Source organism: Babylonia areolata, chromosome 34 (assembly GCF_041734735.1).
Source record: "Babylonia areolata isolate BAREFJ2019XMU chromosome 34, ASM4173473v1, whole genome shotgun sequence".
Classification (NCBI taxonomy): Eukaryota; Metazoa; Mollusca; class Gastropoda; order Neogastropoda; family Buccinidae; genus Babylonia; species Babylonia areolata.
This window is the reverse complement of record NC_134909.1, coordinates 15,187,389-15,209,888: the sequence shown is the minus strand read 5'-3', so window position 1 is coordinate 15,209,888 and position 22,500 is coordinate 15,187,389. Positions and strand designations below refer to the sequence as shown.

Genomic DNA, 22,500 nt, shown 5'->3' with positions numbered 1-22,500 from the left:
GTTATTGATGTAGACACTTACTATCCTCGGTCACAGAACAAGCTCTGACCGATGTACAAAAATGGAGTCACTGATATAGACGCTTACTATCCTCGGTCACAGACCAAGCTCAAGAGCACTATACAAAATCAGTCATTGATATAGACACTTACTATCCTAGGTCACAGACCAAGCTCTGAGCGCTGTACAAAAACGGAGTCATTGATATAGACACTTACTATCCTCGGTCACAGACCAAGCTCTAGAGCGCTACACAAAAATGGAGTCATTGATATAGACACTTACTATCCTCGGTCACAGACCAAGCTCTAGAGCACTATACAAAAACGGAGTCATTGATATAGACACTTACTATTCTCGGTCACAGACCAAGCTCTGAGCGCTGTAAAAAAAAAACGGAGTCATTGATACAGACACTTACTATCCTAGGTCACAGACCAAGCTCTAAGCGATGTACAAAACTGGAATCATTGATATAGACACTTACTATCCTCGGTCACAGACCAAGCTCTGAGCGCTATACAAAACTGGAGTCACTGATATAGACACTTACTATCCTCGGTCACAGACCAAGCTCTGAGCGCTATATAAAAACAGAGTCACTGATATAGACACTTACTATCCTCGGTCACAGACCAAGCTCTGAGCGCTGTACAAAATCAGAGTCACTGATATAGACATTTACTATCCTCGGTCACAGACCAAGCTCTGAGCGCTGTACAAAATCAGAGTCACTGATATAGACATTTACTATCCTCGGTCACAGACCAAGCTCTGAGCACTATACAAAAATGGAGTCATTGATATAGACACTTACTATCCTCGGTCACAGACCAAGCTCTGAGCGATGTACAAAACCGGAGTCATTGATACAGACACTTACTATCCTCGGTCACAGACCAACCTCTGAGCGATGTACAAAAACGGAGTCATTGATACAGACACTTACTATCCTCGGTCACAGACCAAGTTCTGAGCGATGTACAAAACCGGAGTCATTGATACAGACACTTACTATCCTCGGTCACAGACCAAGCTCTGAGCGATATACAAAAACAGAGTCATTGATAGATACTTACTATCCTCGGTCACAGACCAAGCTCTAGAGCACTATACAAAAACGGAGTCAATGATATGCATACTTATACAGCGCCTATCCTCAGCTGAAGACCCAAGCTCTGAGTGCTATAAAAACACAGAGTTATTTGCATAACAGACTGCCCACCTGGGTAGAGCCCACTGACAGCTGCCATTTAGGCGCTCGACATTCGTTTCCCCATGTCATTCAATCGGGTTTCTGTCACGCACACATACGCACTAATACAGACATGTGACATTTTACGTGTATGACGTGTATGTATTTTGTTCATTTACCCCGTCATGTCAACAGCCATACTCAGGGCTGTGCATGCTGGGTATGTTCCCTGTTTCCATAATCCCACAAACACTGACATGGGTTACAGGATCTTCAACGTGCATATTCTGATCTTCTGCATGCATATACGCACACGAAGCGGGTTCAGGCACTATCAGGTCCGTACATATGCTGACCCGGGAGACTGGAAAAATCTCCACCCTTTACCCACAAGGCGACGTTACTGAGATCTGAACGCGGGGTCCTCAGACGGAAAATCAAACGCTTTAACCGCTCAGCTATTGCACCTGCAAGACCACAAGAGTACAAGAATCCCTAAAAGAGAAACTGTTTAAGGCAACATGTAGATTAGCTCCACAGAACAACAGAAAATTTTTTTACATGTTGCCAACAAAAATACGACATATGCAATAGCTCCACAGAAATACAAGATAAAGGATAACTTTACTGACTCTAAAAGAAAAACTGTTGACGAGTTAGTTGACAAAAAGGTGACATACACAATAGCTTCACAGAACAGCACATTCCTACATTCCAACAAGTACATCCATTCCTAATAAAATATTACACCCAGCATAGCAAAGGTCATATAGCTTTCATTCTTTTAGCTAGATTTTAAGTGCTATGAACATGTTGTGCGTGCCTGTATGCATGCGTGAGAGTGTGCGTGTGTGTGTGTCTGCATGCATGTGTAAGAGCATGTATGCATAATCTGCATGTATGTTGTGATATTCACACATGCCAACACACACACACACACACACACACACACACATCAAGATAAGCAAGCAACTATGCGCATGCATGCACTCCACTCACATCACGCATGCACATACCAACAATGTAGCATGCATATTATTCTCTCTCCCCTACTCACTCACTCACATACATGCACACACACACACAAACACACACACATATACACACACAATCAATCACAAGACGGGGGGGAGACAGTGTAGGTATAAGAAAGGGGAGGATATAATCATATTAAACATACAGTATCAAGTGCTTTAGCAATTGCTGATCTATTCACATCATGCAAACAAATGCAAATCTCTTAATCTAAGAGGTTGCCATTTATACTCTTGCTCAAGACAGTATACTCAAATACATGAGCAAAGTACAAAAATAAAGAACAATACTCACTTTAAAACCTATTCTATTTATCACTTGATTTAAAAACAACAACAAAAAGTCCAAATCAAACTAATTTTCTTCCAATAAAATCACTGTCAGTTTACATGAAACAAAAAATGAAAAATCAATACATCAACCCCACTTACATTTGATCATAACGACTGATGTACAACTTTAGTTAAACTGTATAAATCAACAAACACCACTGCAGCCAGAACATTCAATCAATGGCTTCTCCTGATGGATCCGATACAATCAATACATTATCATTTTTACGCATGTGCAATGTTTGTGCCTGCATACATAGGTATGCGTTTATGTGAATATGTTTGGTTGTGAGCAGCATATGAGAGAGAGAGAGAGACAGAGAGAGAGAAAATGTGTGTGTGTGTGTGTGTGTGTGTGTGTGTGTGTGTGTGTGTGCGTGTGTGTCTGCCTACCTGTCTGTCTGTGTCTGTGTGTTTTCTATGTATTGTCTGTCTTTTGCATGTTTGAGTGAGAAAATTCATGCATATGTGCATTCTTGCTTATCTGTGTGCATACTACGTCCATGTGTATGTGAATATAATTTTTTTTTTCTGTCATCGATTTGATGTTCAGCTCCTCAATGCACATCAAATTCAACATCCTGATATATATATATATATATATATATATATGTATATATATATAGATATATATATCTTTGCACCTTTTGCACAATCACTCCAATTCTAACAACAAACACCATCTCATGGAACTAACACCGACATCAGCCACACACATACACAGAAAGATGGCACTGACCTGGCACACCATCACAAATCTCATCATGCAAGACCGGAAAATGAAAAGACATGCAACAGGTGTGGAAAGCAGAGGGAGGGGTTTATCCACAACGAGAAAAAAAAAAAAAAAAAAAAAAAAACACCACCAATACCACCAACAATATTAAGCCATCATGCACCATGCTCATACAGCTACTTCCAGCCGTCACAGGCTGTGCATCTATAGTATATCCAATAATAATAATAATAAATAATAATAAATACTTATATAGCACACTATCCAGAAATCTGCTCCATGTGCTTTACAAAAACGCTTTGTTAACATAAAACATTAAATCTATGTTACATACACACACCAAAACGTGACTACACACACACACACAAACTGCATACATACATTTTAACAATACATGTGTATCTAACAGCTACCCTAACACATACGCACACACAGGCAGGCACAAACTTACATAAAATCACGCACACACAATACACATTCATATACATGCATGTAGTTATGTACACATACATATGTATACACACATAGTCAAGCACAGCTAACGCAAAGGAAGTGGACCTGCCACAATTGAACTTACTGCTGAGGGAAAAGGTGGGTTCTGAGACGAGATTTAAAAGATGCGAGGGAATCAGAATGACGGAGGTTATCAGGGTTATAGGGTTTCCTACAGATATGAGAGAGAGAGAGAGAGAGAGAGAGAGAGAGAGAGAGACCCAACAAAATTCCATGCTTTTCCCCCCCCGTACCATTTCCCAACCAGACTGAACATTGTTCTACACCAAACTTCTTCTTCTTCTTCTTCGTTCGTGGGCTGCAACTCCCACGTTCACTCGTATGCACACAAGTGGGCTTTTACGTGTATGACCATTTTTACCCCGCCATGTAGGCAGCCATACTCCGTTTTTGGGGGTGTGCATGCTGGATATGTTCTTGTTTCCATAACCCACCAAACGCTGACATGGATTACAGGATCTTTAACGTGCGTATTTGATCTACTGCTTGCATATACACACGAAGGGGGTTCAGGCACTAGCAGGTCTGCACATATGTTGACCTGGGAGATCGTAAAAATCTCCACCCTTCACCCACCAGGCGCCGTCACCGTGATTCGAACCCGGGACCCTCAGATTGACAGTCCAACGCTTTAACTACTCGGCTATTGCGCCCGTCTTCTACACCAAACAAACAGCCAAACTGAATCCAAAAAATTCACCTGCTACACTGCTGACAGCAGAGACTGGCAGCAATGTTAGTTTTCATTACACTGTATTAGATGTGCCCTGACTTCACTGAAGGTCAAATGTCGTCACATTTTTTTTTTCTCTCAATATACACTGAATGCGGACTGTTTTGTCCTGATTGAAATGAAAAGAACCTTCTTTGCAAGTGGTGGGGTGGGAGGGGAAGAGAGACTGGCAGAAATCGTACCTGGGTATCAATGTTCAAATTTTATTTACCTTTTTTTTTCCTTCAAATCATTTATTGACTCACATGTGTAAACAAAGTGAGTCTATGTTTTAACCCGGTGTTCGGTTGTCTGTGTGTGTGTGTGTCTGTGTGTCCGTGGTAAACTTTAACATTGACATTTTCTCTGCAAATACTTTGTCAGTTGACATCAAATTAGGCATAAAAATAGGAAAAATTCAGTTCTTTCCAGTCATCGTTTTAAACAATATTGCACCTCTGGGATGGGCACAAAAAAATAAAAAATGAAGCCTAACTATATGCAAACTGCATTTACTGTTATATTTATATTTTTTGTATTCTCTAAACTTGGAACTTTGATCTGATATTTGACCCAACAACAAGAGCAGTCATAATTATCATTTTGTGTTCAAACAGGAACTTCTTTTGCTAAGCATGGAAGTTTTATTTATTTTGCAAACGTTTTCGTGCAGATAGTAAAAAAGGGAAATTACTCTGTAATTAATGCTAGGGGACTTAATCTGCTTTAATCTGATCTTTCTCATCTTAAACATTACATTTTGAAATTATACTCAATACATAAAACGTTTGGATTTTTTTTTTAAGTGTATCACAAGTGAGTCTTGAAGGCCTTGCCTCTCTTGTTTCTTATATGCTTTAAGCTTTGTCAAAATACTGGTCAAGGGTGTTTCTTTTTTTTTTTTTACATTTAAATTCCATGACTTTTCCAGACCCTGAGGGGCAAAACATATTTTCCCCAACACTTCTCCTGTCTTGGAAATGGTTATAAATCTCATTTTTTCCAAGACTTTTCCTAACTTCCATGACTGTGCAAACGTTGTATAGACATTTTTTTTTTCACACATACAGGACTGTTACACTTCATGTGAACCCAAAGAAATCCTCACACTGCATTTATGTTCAATACAACAGACATACACACAGGTTAAAAGTTAATTTCAGGTCCATTCAGTTAAAGGGGTGCACGTAAACCAGTTAAGTCACCCCCCCCCCCTTGACGGCTGCTGTCGAGTACGCTCGTCAGTGCAGGGCTGTTGCCTTACTGAGATAAAACTGAGCTAACAGGTCAGGACGTAAGTCATCATTATTCTTTATATACACTCTTTACTCTTGGAGCTGCCTCACTGCTGTTCCGTGAAATCAGTGACACCACTCAGATGTACACAGGAAGCAGTTCTAGTACTTTTAAATCCACACCACACCCGTTTCGTTTCACAAAGGTTTGGCTGTCAAGGGGTGAACAGGGTGTACGTAAACCAAATCAGTTAAAAGGGTGTACGTGAACTACAACAAGGGGTAAGACAAGGTATCGAATCAAGTTGTGCAGAAACAACGCTGACAATGACTTCAAGACGAAACACACCCACTTCTAGTCGTATTTTTTTCTTTTTTCTTTTCTTTTTTTTTTTAAACAAAGACAATGAACCCATGTGCGGGCATGCATGTAACATGCACATCTGCATGCGCTCTTATTTTCTCAGTTAAAATGCAAAAGTGCAGACACTGATCCATACAAGTAAAAATTGGTTTTAGTCTTTTAGACACACATACATACATACACAATTACACAAGCACACACACACACATGCACACTAACACACAGAGACATACATGCACACTAACACACACACACAGACATACACACGCTTCATCCCCTCCCGCTCTTCTGTTCTTCCATTGCCTTCCCTTTCTTCCCAGCGCCCCCCCACCCCCACCCTGACACCCCCTCCCCCCCCACACCTCCCCCTCCGCGCCTCCCCCCCGACCTTACCCCCACCCATCCACCCTACAACCCCCACTTTTTCTCTCTTTTTTTTCCTTTTCATCCAGAATGTCACACATCAATGAATGCATGTGCAAAGCAGCTCTCACACCTCATCCTATAATAAATGCACATTAAAAAAACCCAAAAAAACAAACAACAATTATTATCAACACCACGAATGATTCTGCTCATTATCTATACAATTCCCATGCCCTTACAACATGCACACAACACTTAAAGGATGTGTTAAAAGGTTGGAAAAAAAATAAGTGAAGGATATTTCAACAAAAGAAGTGAAGAAAAAAGACATCCCCTCAAGACGCACAAAAAAATCATATTAAAAGAGAGAGAGAGAAAAGAAAAAACAATCACAGCCAAGCGTTCTTTGTTTTTCCCTTGAGATTAAAAAAATGGAAAACAACATGCATTGAAAATCAAACTAACCTAACATCCTGCCCCTGCCCCAGATTTTATAATACCAACACCACCTGCCACACAATAATCCCCAGTATAAAAAAAAAAAAAAAAAAAAAAAGGAGAAAAAATGAACTAGCCCTAAAAATGAAAAACCACAACATGAAACAAACAAGCAGCATGCACCTTGAATGTGATATGTGATTGATTCAAGTGCAAAAAAAAAAGAAAGAAAAAAGAAAAGAAACCAAAACAGAAAAGAAAAAATATTATCTGAACTGCGGTGCTAATAAAGAGTGATGTGTGTGCGTGTGTGTGTGTGTGTGTGTGTGTGTGTGTGTGTGTGTGTGTGTGTGTGTGAGTCTGTGTGTGTGTGAGTGTGAGTGTGTGTGCGTGCGTGTGTGCGTGTGCGTGTGTGCGTGTGCGTGTGCGTGTGTGTGTGCGTGAGTGTATAGGTGTGTGTGCGCGTGTGTGCGCGTGTGTGTGCGTGTGTGTGTGTGTGTGTGTGTGCACGCACATGTGTGCACGTGCGTGTGTGCACACACGCACAAACACTGGGGTACGTGAGCACAGTAACTCAACAACTTCACTGCCCACAAACTGTTCCATCACAGTGAGTGAAATGCAAAACAAAACAAAACAAAACAAAACAAAAACGACAAAAAGAAACAAGAAACACAAGATGCAACCAACACTAGGCACAAGTAGCAGGACAGAGACACAAACAAGTACATTCAAAGTTTACCTGGTTCTTACTCCAGTATGGCTTTAGAATTTTCTACAACAGTGTCAGAAGAGAAAAGAACAAGTTAGAGATAAAAAAAATTTTTTTAAAAAGACCCATGCCTTCACAGAACAAATCATACACACCTGAAAAAAGAAAAAAAAAGTGAAGAACGTTATATATCATCAGGGGGTAAAATGTTCAGAAACGCATCGCTCGAGACAAAAGCGTTCCAGATGGTGACTTGGCAATGTCCCCTTCTTTTCATTTGGGAACGATTGTACTGCACTACTTTTTTGTCGTCACAGATGTCTCTTGTGTGAAATTCAGGCTGCACTCCGCTGGGAGAGCGCATCACTACAGTACAGCACTACCCTCTTTTTTTTTCTCTTTTTTTTTTTTTAACGTCTGTAAATTTATATTTATTCTACTGTCAAAGTGGATCATACTACAGCCATTTATTTGAGTGGATTTTACTGCACGATTTTGCACTGATGATAATTACAATGTTTGATATCATTATCACTTATATATATATCGCCTAAAACAGGAAACAAATGATGAGTGTCTAAAGGCTGCTTTCTGTTGGCTCTACCCAGGCTGTCATAATAATGTTTGAAAGTGCGAGCTGTATGATCAATGGGGCACTCCACTGCCACAGGAATTCATCTACAGCTTTGTCTTTTGTGAAGGACCATGACTCTCAAACAAGGAGGCAAGACTGCACTAGCTCTGAGTGCTGCAGCCTTGGGGGGGCTACAAGGCCTTCGGGAACCTTCCCAACACCTGTGGGGATGTAACCTGGGCAAGACACTTTCCACTGTAATCAAATTCCACAGTTGCCTCCTCTCCTGTTCTGATGGTCATGGTGGGACTACCTTACTTCTTCCTCTTCTTCTTACTGTGTTCGTGGGCTTCAACTCCCACGTTCACTCGTATATACGCGAGTGGGCTTTTTACGTGTATGACCGTTTTTACCCCGCCATGTAGGCAGCCATACTCTGCTTTCGGGGGTGTGCATGCTGGATATGTTCTTGTTTCCATAACCCACCGAACACTGACATGGATTACACGATCTTTAACGTGCGTATTTGATCTTATGCTTGCGTATACATACGAAGGGGGTTCAGGCACTGGCAGGTCTGCACATATGTTGACCTGGGAGATCGTAAAAATCTCCACCCTTTACCCACCAGGCGCCATCACCGTGATTCGAACCCGGGACCCTCAGATCGAAAGTCCAACGCTTTAACCATTCGGCTATGGCGCCCGTCACTACCTTACAATAATAGCAATAAGAATAACAATAATGTCTGATGCTCTCAGTCACCATGTGGACACACTGTTGTCCCCAGCTGATGCTGGCAACCGTTACCTTCTCCTGCTGGTTTTCAATCCGGCTCTGTCACATAACACGTTCACGGGACATTTGAACACAGAATGGTGAAAAGGAGGCAGCTACAAAAAGAGCATGAGGCTTCAACTTCAGATCTAACAACTGGGTTTGTTTTGTTTTTTAAAGATAAATAGAATTTTTTTTAAAATTTAAGTCATTCTCCACATCATGTTCTTTTTGCAATAGTTGAATACATGTGCTGTATTATTATAACAGTCATCTGAGCTTGAGACACACAAAGAAAAAGAGAGAGAGAGAAACAGGGGGGGACAGGGCAAGACAGATAGGCAGACAGAAGACAGAGACAAGAGGGACAGACTTTTCAATGTGTGCACACCTTGCAGAATGAAGCCAATTATCACCATCCACCCATTTCCATCCTCCCCCCCCACACCTCCCCCCCCACCCACCACCCCCCCCCCCCCACACACACACACACACACACCCCACAACAAAATAGCAGAACTCACTCCCACCCTCTCTCCACTCTTTTCAAAACTCTCCATACCACACACACACACACACATCAAACAGCAAAAACCTGAGCAGCTCGACACCTTCCTCTAACAAACACCAGACCTTTGGACAGGGTGGGTATTTTGAGCGCCTGAGCTTTTTCTTTGGAGGGGTGGCGGAGCCTGGAACCACTGGTCTCTCACCGACTCACCTTGGTGCAGTTGGTGTTGGGTCGGCCGTGCATCTGGCGCGGGGAGTTGAGCAGCTCCCACTCCCCGCCCTTGTCGAAGGTGATCAGGCTCCTCTGGTTCTCCCTGGAGAAGGTCCCGTTGGCAGCGATCAGCTGGGAGGCGATGTAGATCCCCCTCAGCCCTGCCACCTTGTGCACGTCCGCAAACGTCTCGTTGGAGTAGTAGCTGTAGGAGGGGTGCAAAAAAAAAAAAAAAAAAAAAAAAGGTTATTGTGAATAAGTTAATAGCTCCAGCCAGAAATGGTGTTTGATCATTGGATCATTGGAGTAGGGTGCTAACAAAAAACAAAACAAAAAAAAGCAAAAAATAAGGCCACTGTGAATGAGTAATTAGCTCCAGCCAGAAATGGCGTTTGATCGTTGGAGAAGTAGCTGTAAGGGTGCAAACAAAACAAAACAATGAAGAAAAAATAAGGTCACTGTGAATGAGAAATAAGCTCCAGCCAGAAATGGCATTTGATTGTTGAAGAAGCAGCTGTAGGGGTGCTAACAAAAAAAACAAAAAAAAAGCAAAAAATAAGGCCACTGTGAATGAGTAATTAGCTCCAGCCAGAAATGGCGTTTGATCGTTGGAGAAGTAGCTGTAAGGCTGCAAACAACAACAAATAAACCAAAAATAACGTCATTGCGAATGAGTAATTAGCTCCAGCAAGAAATGACGTTTGATCGTTGGAGAAGTAGCTGTAAGGGTGCAAACAACAACAAATAAACCAAAAATAAGGTCATTGTGAATGAGTAATTAGCTCCAGCCCGAAATGGCGTTTGATCGTTGGAGAAGTAGCTGTAGGGGTGCAAACAAAACAATGAACAAAAAATAACGTCACTGCAAATGAGTAATTAGCTCCAGCCAGAAATGGCGTTTGATTGTTGAAGAAGTAGCTGTAGGGGTGCAAACAAAACAATGAACAAAAAATAACGTCACTGCAAATGAGTAATTAGCTCCAGCCAGAAATGGCGTTTGATTGTTGAAGAAGTAGCTGTAGGGGTGCAAACAAAACAATGAACAAAAAATAACGTCACTGCAAATGAGTAATTAGCTCCAGCCAGAAATGGCATTTGATTGTTGAAGAAGTAGCTGTAAGGGTGCAAACAACAACAAATAAACCAAAAAGAAGGTCATTGTGAATTAGTAATTAGCTCCAGCCCGAAATGGCGTTTGATCGTTGGAGAAGTAGCTGTAAGGGTGCAAACAACAACAAATAAACCAAAAATAAGGTCATTGTGAATGAGTAATTAGCTCCAGCCCGAAATGGCGTTTGATCGTTGGAGAAGTAGCTGTAAGGGTGCAAACAACAACAAATAAACCAAAAATAAGGTCATTGTGAATGAGTAATTAGCTCCAGCCAGAAATGGCGTTTGATCGTTGGAGTAGTAGCTGTAAGGGTGCTAACAAAACAACAACAAAAAAAGCAAAAAATAAGGCCACTGTGAATGAGTAATTAGCTCCAGCCAGAAATGGCGTTTGATCGTTGGAGTAATAGCTGTAAGGGTGCTAACAAAAAAAACAAAAAAAAAGCAAAAAATAAGGCCACTGTGAATGAGTAATTAGCTCCAGCCAGAAATGGCGTTTGATCGTTGGAGAAGTAGCTGTAAGGGTGCTAACAAAAAAAACCAAAAAAAAGCAAAAAATAAGGCCACTGTGAATGAGTAATTAGCTCCAGCAAGAAATGGTGTTTGATCGTTGGAGAAGTAGCTGTAAGGGTGCAAACAAAACAATGAACAAAAAATAAGGTCACTGCGAATGAGTAATTAGCTCCAGCCAGAAATGGCGTTTGATCGTTGGAGAAGTAGCTGTAAGGGTGCAAACAACAACAAATAAACCAAAATAAGGTCACTGCGAATGAGTAATTAGCTCCAGCCAGAAATGGCGTTTGATTGTTGAAGAAGTAGCTGTAAGGGTGCAAACAAAACAAAACAATGAACAAAAAATAAGGTCACTGCGAATGAGTAATTAGCTCCAGCCAGAAATGGCGTTTGATCGTTGGAGAAGTAGCTGTAAGGCTGCAAACAACAACAAATAAACCAAAAATAATGTCATTGTGAATGAGTAATTAGCTCCAGCCAGAAATGGCACTTGATTTTTGGAGAAGTAGCTGTAGGGGTGCTAACAAAAAAAACAAAAAAAAAAAGCAAAAAATAAGGCCACTGTGAATGAGTAATTAGCTCCAGCCAGAAATGGCGTTTGATCGTTGGAGAAGTAGCTGTAGGGGTGCAAACAAAACAAAACAATGAACAAAAAATAAGGTCATTGCGAATGAGTAATTAGCTCCAGCCAGAAATGGCGTTTGATCGTTGGAGAAGTAGCTGTAAGGCTGCAAACAACAACAAATAAACCAAAAATAAGGTCATTGTGAATGAGTAATTAGCTCCAGCCAGAAATGGCGTTTGATTGTTGGAGAAGTAACTGTTGGGGTGCAAACAAAACAAAACAATGAAGAAAAAATAAGGTCACTGCGAATGAGTAATTAGCTCCAGCCAGAAATGGCATTTGATTGTTGAAGTAGTAGCTGCAGGGGCGCAAAAAAGAAAAAAAAAGAAAAAAAGAAATGGTTATTACGGATGAGCAAATAGCTCCAGCCAGAAATAGTGTTTGATTGGCTAGCAGACGGCAGACTATCATCGAGACGTCTTATCACTGATTTGCCGCAATATTTTGACTGGCCAAGAGGAGCAAAACAGACAGGCCTGGTTTGCATCAGGTTGATATGGTTCAGCATACGACACCAAAACAAAGAGGTTCAACGTCAGCAAACTCGTTGGGAGTAGTTACTGTAGGTCTAAACAACAACAACAACAAAAAAAGGTAAAAGGATTCCCCCCTATACCCCCCACCTCCCCATAGTACTGGCAAGAGTTGTCCAGACTCCAACAGCACTGGTCAGACTGAAGCCCATACAGAGAGACAAAAACTCAGAAAAAAAAAAAAGAACAAAAGCAAACGCTCTTGCATGTATACTTGCAAATCCCGGACTTTTACAGCAACAGCTTCATGTAAGATCCTGGCAGTGGAAATAAGATGCTTCAGAACAGACTCTTTGGCATCTGGATCCTAGCAGTGGAAATGAGATGCTTCAGAAGAGTCTTTGGCATCTCTTGCAATGACCACACAACAAAAAGAAGAAGCCAGAAAAAAAAACCCAAAAAAACCAACAACATTGGTACAAAGACCTACTGGCCACAATGTGAAAAATGGACGGTAGTGGTGTGACCACATGATAAGATCAGATGGGCTCTCCAAGACCATTCTTCTGGGAACAGTGCAGGGGAAACGGTGATGAGGCAGACGGTGAAAGAAGTGGGCAGCGTGTTTGCGTGTGTGTGTGTGTGTGTGTGTATGCAAACATATGTGCATGTGTGCATATGTGATGTCTGGGAGTGTGTCACTGTATATAAGTGTGCATGTGCGGTTTTGTGTTCATGTGTGTGTACGCGCGTGTGTGTCTGTTCAAATAGGAACTCTTTTTTTTTTCACTTAGTAGTGCCAGTGTCAGTGCATTCACAAACGAATGTGCACACACACACACACACATACACACACACGCACACACACACACACACACACACACGCACGCACGCACAAACACACACACGCACAAACACACACACACGCACAAACACACACACAAACACACACACACACACACAAACCACCACCACCCCACCAACGCCCCAACCTGAGCCAGGTGTCCTTGTGGGCCCCCTGGGGGTTGAAGTAGACGACACGCTCCAGGGACAGGGAGAACCAAGCCCCCTCCATGCTGGACACGTACAGGTTGGTGTCGCTGCTGTTGTGCACCACGCACAGCATCACCTGGCCCTCGGACGCATCCGCCACATAGTAGTCCTGTGTAGCAAAGTAGTAGTAGTAGTAGTTGATGACAGGCGCAATAGCCGAGTGGTTAAAGCTTTGGACTTTCAATCTGAGGGTCCCGGGTTCAAATCTCCAAGGTCAACATATGTGCAGACCTGCTTGTGCCTTAACCCACTTCTTGTGTATACACAAGCGGAAGATCAAATGCGCATGTTAAAGAACCTGTAATCCATGTCAGCGTCCGGTGGGTTATGGAAACATGAACATACCCAGCATGCACACCCTTGAAAACAGAGTATGGCTGCCTACATGACGGGGTAAAAACGGTCATACACATAAAAGCCCATAAATGTACATATGAGTGAACGTGGGAGTTGCAGCCCATGAACAAAGAAGAAAAAGAAGAAGTTGTAGCAGTAGTATATGACAGTCGAATTTGACTATGAACATCAGAATAGCAGAGGAGGTAACTGCTGTCCCAAGAGTGTCTTGCCCAAGTTACATCCCCACTCTCTCGGACAAGAGGGTTTTAGGACAGTCGGCGTTGAGATGGTTTCCGCCAAAGGCCAAGTTGCCCCCAAAGCTGCAGCGAGTCATAGTCCTTCACAAAAGACTCAGATATAAATAATTTCTCATTGCAATGGAGAAACCATTGATCATACAGCTCTCACTTTACTGTTGGCCCAACTGTAAACTTGCGTCAATCTGTGATATAAGCTGAGTGTTGGGTCAAAGCAGCAGCAGTAGAATATGGATTTGGCAACCTCTGAAGCTTCTGAACAGTCCATTCTTAGTTTCATATCTTCTTTCGGTAGAGATTTTGGTCAAGGTTGACGTTCCATTTACAGTTTATCTATTCGTCAAGCTCTCTTAACTCACTCAGTACGGCCAGTCCTCTCTTCTCCTCTACACAGACCCCTTGGATGTCCAGTGGGTGTCTCAATGACCCAACCTTTAGCTTCCGTCGTCAGAATTGTGTATTCTTTGTCAACATTCACGTCTTCAGTATAAGAGCCTTCCGCTTGCAATATTTTGATGGTGGTAATTGGTGTGAAACACTGTTAACGTCGTCTCTTTCGCCGTTCGTATGGAGAGAGTTAAAATAAAGATAAAATAAAACAAATAATTTTTAAAAACATAAAAACAAGTATGAAGGTTGTTTTTCTGTCATATGTGGTCTGAGAGGGAGAAATGTGTGAGTAGAGTTATTGAGAGAGGAGTTTGGGGGTTGGGGTAAAAATTTTCTTTTCATAAACAAATTAGGTCTGAGGGGATGGGAGTATGGTAATTCTTTTAATAAATAAATAAATAAGGTCAGTAGATGTCACATGTGCATGTGTCTATGTTTCTGAGTGAGAGTGTGTGTGTGTGTGTGTTTGTGTGTGCATATGTGTGTGTGTGTGTGCGCGTGCGCACGTGCGCTCGCATGTGCATGTGCACATGTGTAAGTGTGTGCCTGTATCTGAGAAAAACAGAGTGAGAAAGAGAGAAAGAGACAGGGAGAGACAGAGAGAGGCTGCAGTTGCAGTGTGATCATGGCATCAGCCCCCTCACTTCCCACCCATCACCCACATATTCCCTGCAAATCCATGTTCACCACCACCACCCCACCCCACCCCCCACCGCCCCCCCAGCACTCACAGAATGTCCATGTTGGATGGGGAACTGGGCATTGACAAAATCCTGCCGCTTATACGACACCCAGAACTGCAGAGTTCCGTTTCTCTCCCTGGAGCCGAACAGATGCTGAAAGCAAATCACAACACAAATGGAAATTGAAACATGCATGGTTTCAGTTTCAGTGAGGTGGGAGTGATGGCCTTGAGGTAACGCGTCCGCCTAGGAAGCGAGAGAATCTGAGTGTGCTGGTTCAAATCACGGCTCAGCCGCCGATATCATCTCCCCCTCCACTAGACCTTGAGTGGTGGTCTGGACGCTAGTCATTCGGATGAGACAATAAACCGAGGTCCCGTGTTCAGCATGCACTTAGCGCACGTAAAAGAACCCGCAGCAACATAAGGGTTGTTTCTGTCAAACTTCTGTAGAAAAATCCACTTTGACAGGAAAAACAAATAAAACTGCACGAAGGAAAAAATACAAAAAATGGTTGGTGCTGTAGTGTAGCGGAGCGCTCCCCCTGTTGTGATAAAAAGAAATACAAATACAAAATACAAATACAAATACAGTTTCAGTTACAGACACAAATGAAGCGCTGACCTAGCGGTGATGCACCGGACAAGGAAGCAGGATTTTCACCACCACCCCACCCTCCCCAATACTGGGTGGCGCTCTGGGCACTAGTCTTTCTTTTCAGATGATGAACTGAGTGTCCCACGTGCGCTCGTAAAAGAAACCACGACAACAACAGGGTTCTCCATGACAAGTTTCCCCTTTGGAGAGTAGCCTGACTTTCACACAGGGAAATCTGTTGTGACAGAATGTTGTAACACAAGTCCCATGGATCTGTTTCTCTCCCTGGAACCACACAGACGTTGAAAGCTAATCACAACAAACACAAACACTGAAATATATTGTATTGTAAATTTATATTGTATTACTCTTTTTGTCACTACAGGTTTCTCTGTGTGAAATTCGGGCTGCTCTCCCCAGGGAGAGCGCGTCGCTATACTGACAGCGCCACACATTTTTTTGTATTTTTTTTTTCTGCCTGCAATTTTATTTGTTTTCCTATTGAAGTGGATTTTTCCACAGAATTTTGCCAGGGACAACCTTTTTGTTACCGTGGTTTCTTTCACATACACTAAATGCATGCTGCACACGGGACCTCTGTTTATCGTCTCATCCAAATGACTAGCATCCACACCACCACTCAAGGTCTAGTGGGGGGGAAGAAAATACTGGTGACTGCTGCTGTGATTTGAACCAAAGCACTCAGAGTCTCTAGCTTCCTAGGCGGATGCATTACCTCTAGGCCATCACTCCATGTCAATGTTCATTGCTTCCCTTTCTGTTACTTGCTTCTGTTTAAGTTACAGACACAAGTGCCATGGTTTCCAAAACATTTGCACACTATGGTCCATGGTTCTGGAAATCTCTTCCGCAAAATATTAGATATTGTTGTATGCTTAACGTCTATCAAATCTGAACCGAAAAGAAAACAAAATCTGCTCAAACAATAATTATTTCAAACTGTAGATCTTTCTCCACACACACACACACCATTTTCGTGCATGTGAGTGCACTGATGTGTGAGTGAGTGTGCGTGCAGGCATGCATGCGTGCATTTGTGCTCACATTTGCACATGTGTGAGAGGAGAATGAAGTGGTAGAGGTGTGTGCTTGTATTGGGAGTAATATTATGCTGTTAAAAAAAAGAGTATCTAAAACAAGTCTTTATCTTTTCTATATCTATTATTTCTCAATCTTATTCATGCCACGTATATTGCTAAATGCACTTACAGCCACATGTTAAGCGCTATATAAATGCACATCATCATCATCTTTAAAACCTTTCCCACCTTTCTTCCTCGTTTGGTTCACAGGGTGCAGCTAGGAAATCATGGGACTGGGAACTAAATGAGAGAAAAAGAGAAATATCAAACCAATCTGCTCCATAAACTTCTATATAAGGTGCACTTCAAATCTCTGGAATCAGGGGCCAAGTCCTCTCCTTCCACCAATTTTAACCTTCCCTGACGCATGTCAGGTACCTATGATCATACCTGAATGGAGCGAGGACAACTGGGTTTAAAAAGGAAATTTTCTATCTAAAATTACGTTTAAATAATATACTTACCGTGACCCAATAAGTATATTATTTAAACGTAATTTTAGATAGAAAATTTCCTTTTAATTACACATACTTAACTGTGACCCAACTAGTGCAGACTCCGGCAGGGGTCTGACATTCCTGTCCTGTGCAAACTACTATCCGCCTATGCGGAGAAAACGAAAGCAACTACAGCCGATAACCTCCCGGAAGTAGGTAACCTCCCCTTTGTCCCGCTAGCTAGCGCCCTCTTTTGACGGCAGCCATCATGACTCCTGTTCCTGTGCTCTTCATACGGTTAAGTTTTTTCATATTTTCTGCCTGTCTGTAGATTCTCTGGCGTTCTTGTTTTTTGTCAAATTATGTCTCTAACCAGGTCACATAATTATGTAGCTGATTGGGCAATCGCGCTAAAATTAAGGCGCGATCGCAATCGATTCGCCGACACTCTGGGCCCTCTACTCCTGGCCCTCTCAACAACGCCAACCCGCCGCCTCCTCCACTTCCTTCGCTCCCTCCAGTCGACTCCAGACCTTCACCACCTCCGACACCTCCTCTGGTGACTTCTAGAGGTTTGTTGCCACACACTCAGGTCAGTGTTGCCTTTAATGTCATTTTTATCGATCCGCGAACGCACACAACTTTTCCTCACTCCAGCAAGGTGTGATCATAGGCGCCTGACTTCAGTCAGGGAAGGTTAAAACGGCGGAAGGAGAGGACTGGGCCCTGCCTTCCTATGCTGAGTACCAGACACAGTGGATATGAGTTTGCTGCCCCCAGTAGCCACAAATGCACATTCTTCTTCATTATTTTATCTGCACAAGCATTCAGGTTTTTTTCGAGGCTTTATTTTTAAATTTCCTGACCATAATTCCATGACCTTCAAGTCCATGAAAATTATGTTTTCAAATTCCAAGACTTTACAGGATTCCATTTACACCTGTATGGACCCTGGAAAAATAGCTATGGGTTTTAACTGTTCACCTATAAACTATGTGTTTCAGACAGACTGACAGATTGACTGACTGACTGGCTGGAACACGGTACCTGTTTCTTTGTGGCGAACAGGTACTCGTCCTGAAGCTGGAAGTCCTCCACCCCCTCGATGACACGCTCCACGGTGCCGGTGCGGAAGTAGGAGTGGCTGCGCAGCACCACGTTGCCCCGGCTGCTCCGCTTCTCCTCCACGTACACCGTGTTCGGCTGGTCATGGGGTGCCACCCCCCTGTCCACACACACACACACACACACACACACACCCATCCATGTAAATCCACAGAACAACTGTCCACCCGTATACATCCATAAACATCCACAGTCAGGCTTTCAGTGCATACATCAATATACATATATATATATATATATATATATGCAATTTATGTACCAATCACAGTTGATTTCTTCTACAGATTTTTGCCAGAGGACAAATCCTGATAATGTTTCCATGGTTCTTTTCCAGTGCGTTAAGTGCATGCAGACAGCACAATCCCGAAGATGCTTTTGTACGGCCAGCTGAAGGAAGGCCACCATGAGCTTGAAGACCCTGCAAGCGCTTCAAGGACACCTTGAAGACAAACCTCAAAACCTGTGACATAGACATCGCTTCCTGGGAAACTGATGCCCTTGACCGCTCTCGCTGGAGGATGCTGTGCTCTAGTGGCATAAAGACGTTTGAAAACAAGAGAACGCTAGCCATTAAGGAGAAGCGTAAGCGAAGGAAGCAGGGCTCAACTTCTGGAGACGTTTTCCTTTGCAACACCTGCAGGAAGTGCTGTGCATCCAGAATCGGCCTCTTCTCCCATATGAAGACACACACCAACAGGTAAGCCTGCCTGCCTACTCATCCATCAGACCGACGGGAGACTCCATCAAGCGCATGCTACACAGGTTTGCATTTTTTTTCATCTCATCCGAATGACTAGACGCTCAGCTGGTTTTTCCAGTCAAACTTGGGAGAAAGGTTAGAGACCGGGATTCAAGCCCAGACCCCCACGGACACTGTACGGACAGATCAGCATCATACCCATCCCGCCACGTTCCTCATTGTTCATTCAGACCTGTCGACGGGCGCAATAGCCGAGTGGTTAAAACATTGGACTGTCAATCTGAGGGTCCCGGGTTCGAATCACGGTGACGGCGCCTGGTGGGTACAGGGTGGAGATTTTTATGATCTCCCAGGTCAACATATGTGCAGACCTGCCAGTGCCTGAACCCCCTTCGTGTGTATATGCAAGCAGAAGATCAAATACGCACGTTAAAGATCCTGTAATCCATGTCAGCGTTTCGGTGGGTTATGGAAACAAGAACATACCCAGCATGCACACCCCCGAAAACAGAGTATGGCTGCCTACATGGCGAGGTAAAAACGGTCATACACGTAAAAGCCCACTCGTGTGCATACAAGTGAACGCAGAAGAAGAAGAAGAAGAAGACCTGTCAACCCCTAAACAAGACGTCAGTAATGTTTCAGACAAAGTGTCAGTAGCAAATGCTATTTGTTGGTAGCACACCATTGTATTTTTTGTAAAAAAAAAACAAACACACACACACACACACGCACACCACATTCAGAAACGCCATGAACTCAACATGTGCTAAATGAGAAGCTAGTTACAACTGGCTGAACTTTTGAAATGTACAGCAAATGCTCACTGGCCGAGACAACACTGGGTCAACCACGATTTTACGTCAAGTGTCCTGTCTTCAAACAAATTCAGGGGAGAGGAGGTGGGGGGGAAAAAAACTTTTTTTTTTTCATCTAACTGAAGCATTTTCTACACGAGTGTTAAGGTACAGCAAAAATGCACTTGTAACGAATTCCACTCAAGAGGTTACAGCTGGCAGGTCTGTACTTTCATATCAGATAAGAAGATTACATTAAATTTAACATCCCTACCATGACTAGGTAACTAGATAACTTCATTCATAACATAATACTTTCACCATGAAGCTCCTTACGGAAAATAGGAATAGAATTGGATGAGGTTGTCAGCTCTTCCACTTATTTCATCCATCCAGATTACAGCAAAAAAAAAAAAAAAAAAAAAAGAGGGGGGGGATAAAAAATACTTTAAAGCTACACACACAAACACAAATTTAAAAGCCATATAGGTTTATTCTTCTTCTTCGTTGTCATTCATGGGCTGCAACTCCCACATTCACTCGTGTGTACACGAGTGGGCTTTTACGTTTATGACCGTTTTTACTCCGCCATGTAAGCAGCCACACTCCATTTTGGGGGGGTGCATGCTGGGTATGTTCTGTTTCCATAACCCACAAAACACTGACAAGGATTACGAGATCTTTAACATGCGTACTTGACATACACACAAAGGGGGTTCAGGCACAAGAAGGTCTGCACATGTGTTGACCTGGAAGATCGGAAAAATCTCAACCTGTTACCCACCAGGCGCCGTTACTGAGAACTGAACCCAAGACTCTCAGATTGAAAGTCCAATGCTTTAACCACTTGGCTATAACACTGCAGGATGGAAAGCTTGCATCCATCATAATGACAAATGTAAAATACGTGAATAAGAAAGAAAAATAATCACAGAGAATGAGAAAAAATTACATAGAGAGAGGGAGGGACAAAGACAGAGACAAACAGAAAGAGACTGAGAGAGAGAGAGACAGACAGACAGAGACAGAGACAGAGACTGAGAAAAGAGACAACAGGGACAGACACAGACGCAATCCGCTCACCAAAAGAAGGACTTGACCTGGCTATGCATCAGACGCCAACTTCTGCCAAAGTCCTCCGACACATACAGCTGTAACACAGCATCATGATGGAAACGATCGTCCACAGTCATACACAGGGTCTAATATCACTAGCTCACACATATGTGTTGACACAAAATCTGAGTCTGTCACTCTGTGTCATAAGAAAGTGTTTGAGTTGTGGGTGTGTGTGTGTGTCTGTGTGCGTGTGTGTGTGTGCATGTGTCTGTCTGTGTCTGTGTCTGTGTGTGTGTGTGTGTGTGTGTGTGTAATGTCAATGTCACCATAAAATGTGACATGTTTGATGACATTTACTTTGGAAACAATCACACAACCACTAAAACATGGACAGACAAAATTTTGTTCAAATTCTAGTACATGGATGTCAGAACTCGCCTTCCAAACTTCATTATCCTAAAGGTTCAGATACATATATATATGTCTGTAGTATGTTATGAATCATGCACGCCCATTCTGAGAGCAAAACTACAAAAAAGAAAACGAAATCAAGGGAGTTTCACATAAAGAGAACCTGAATACAAGAAGGTTATACATATACAAAGTCTGTTTGGGATCCAACAACTTGCAACTCACAGGGGAGTCTGAGGCATCCTCATCGAAGGCCAGGATATGGTTGACATTGTTGGGGTTCAGGGACACCGTCTTGGGTCGGAAGGCCAGTCCGCACAGTCTGGTGAAGGTGCGGCCATAGTCCCGGGTGGTGAAGACACACTTCAAGTTGATGTCCGTGAACACATACTGCAAACCAAAAAAAAAAACAAGAGAGGCAAGGCCTTCAAGACTCACTTGTGATAAATTAAGTCCCCTAGCATTAATTACAGAGTAATTTCCCTTTTTTACCTCTGCACCAAAATGTTTGCAAAATAAATAAAAATTCCATGCTTAGCAAAAGAAGTTCCTGTTTGAACAAAAAATGATAATAATGACTCCTCTTGTTGTTGTGTCAGAATAAAAGGTCAAAGTGCCAAGTTTAGAGAATACAAAAAATATAAATATAACAGTAAATACAGTTTGCATATAATTAAGCTTCTTTTTTTATTTTTTTGTGCCCATCCCAGAGGTGCAATATTGTTTTAAACAAGATGACTGGAAAGAACTGAATTTTTCCTATTTTTATGCCAAATTTGGTGTCAAATGACAAAGTATTTGCAGAGAAAATGTCAATGTTAAAGTTTACCACAGACACAGACAACCACGGACACACACACACACACACACACACACACACAGACAACCGAACACCGGGTTAAAACATAGACTCACTCTGTTTACACAAGTGAGTCAAAAATAAGATCAAAGGTTAATAAGGTTAAAGGTCCCATAGTGACAGTCGCTTAGTCTTACGGCCCAAGGGACAGTGATTACATTTCGATTGTGTCTCTAGGGCTCAGCACTGAAAGACAGTGGGGCCTAATCCTCTCCTTCCACCATGTTGTTAACCTTCCCCAACCCAAAATCAGGTACCC

General features: G+C 42.5%; 1 protein-coding gene across 1 annotated transcript in view; it reads right to left on the bottom strand.

Moving 5' to 3' along the window:
* The window catches only part of LOC143277386 (sortilin-related receptor-like), a 125,447-nt gene that overhangs the window by 95,845 nt on the left and 7,102 nt on the right, over positions 1 to 22,500 (bottom strand). The window contains exons 3-9 of the mRNA XM_076582169.1: positions 21,608 to 21,772; positions 20,996 to 21,063; positions 18,338 to 18,515; positions 15,202 to 15,306; positions 13,424 to 13,593; positions 9,711 to 9,915; positions 7,669 to 7,701 (exon numbers count right to left, since the gene is read on the bottom strand). Coding sequence (XP_076438284.1) covers positions 7,669 to 7,701; positions 9,711 to 9,915; positions 13,424 to 13,593; positions 15,202 to 15,306; positions 18,338 to 18,515; positions 20,996 to 21,063; positions 21,608 to 21,772 — 924 coding nt within the window. The remainder of the gene's footprint in view (positions 1 to 7,668; positions 7,702 to 9,710; positions 9,916 to 13,423; positions 13,594 to 15,201; positions 15,307 to 18,337; positions 18,516 to 20,995; positions 21,064 to 21,607; positions 21,773 to 22,500) is intronic.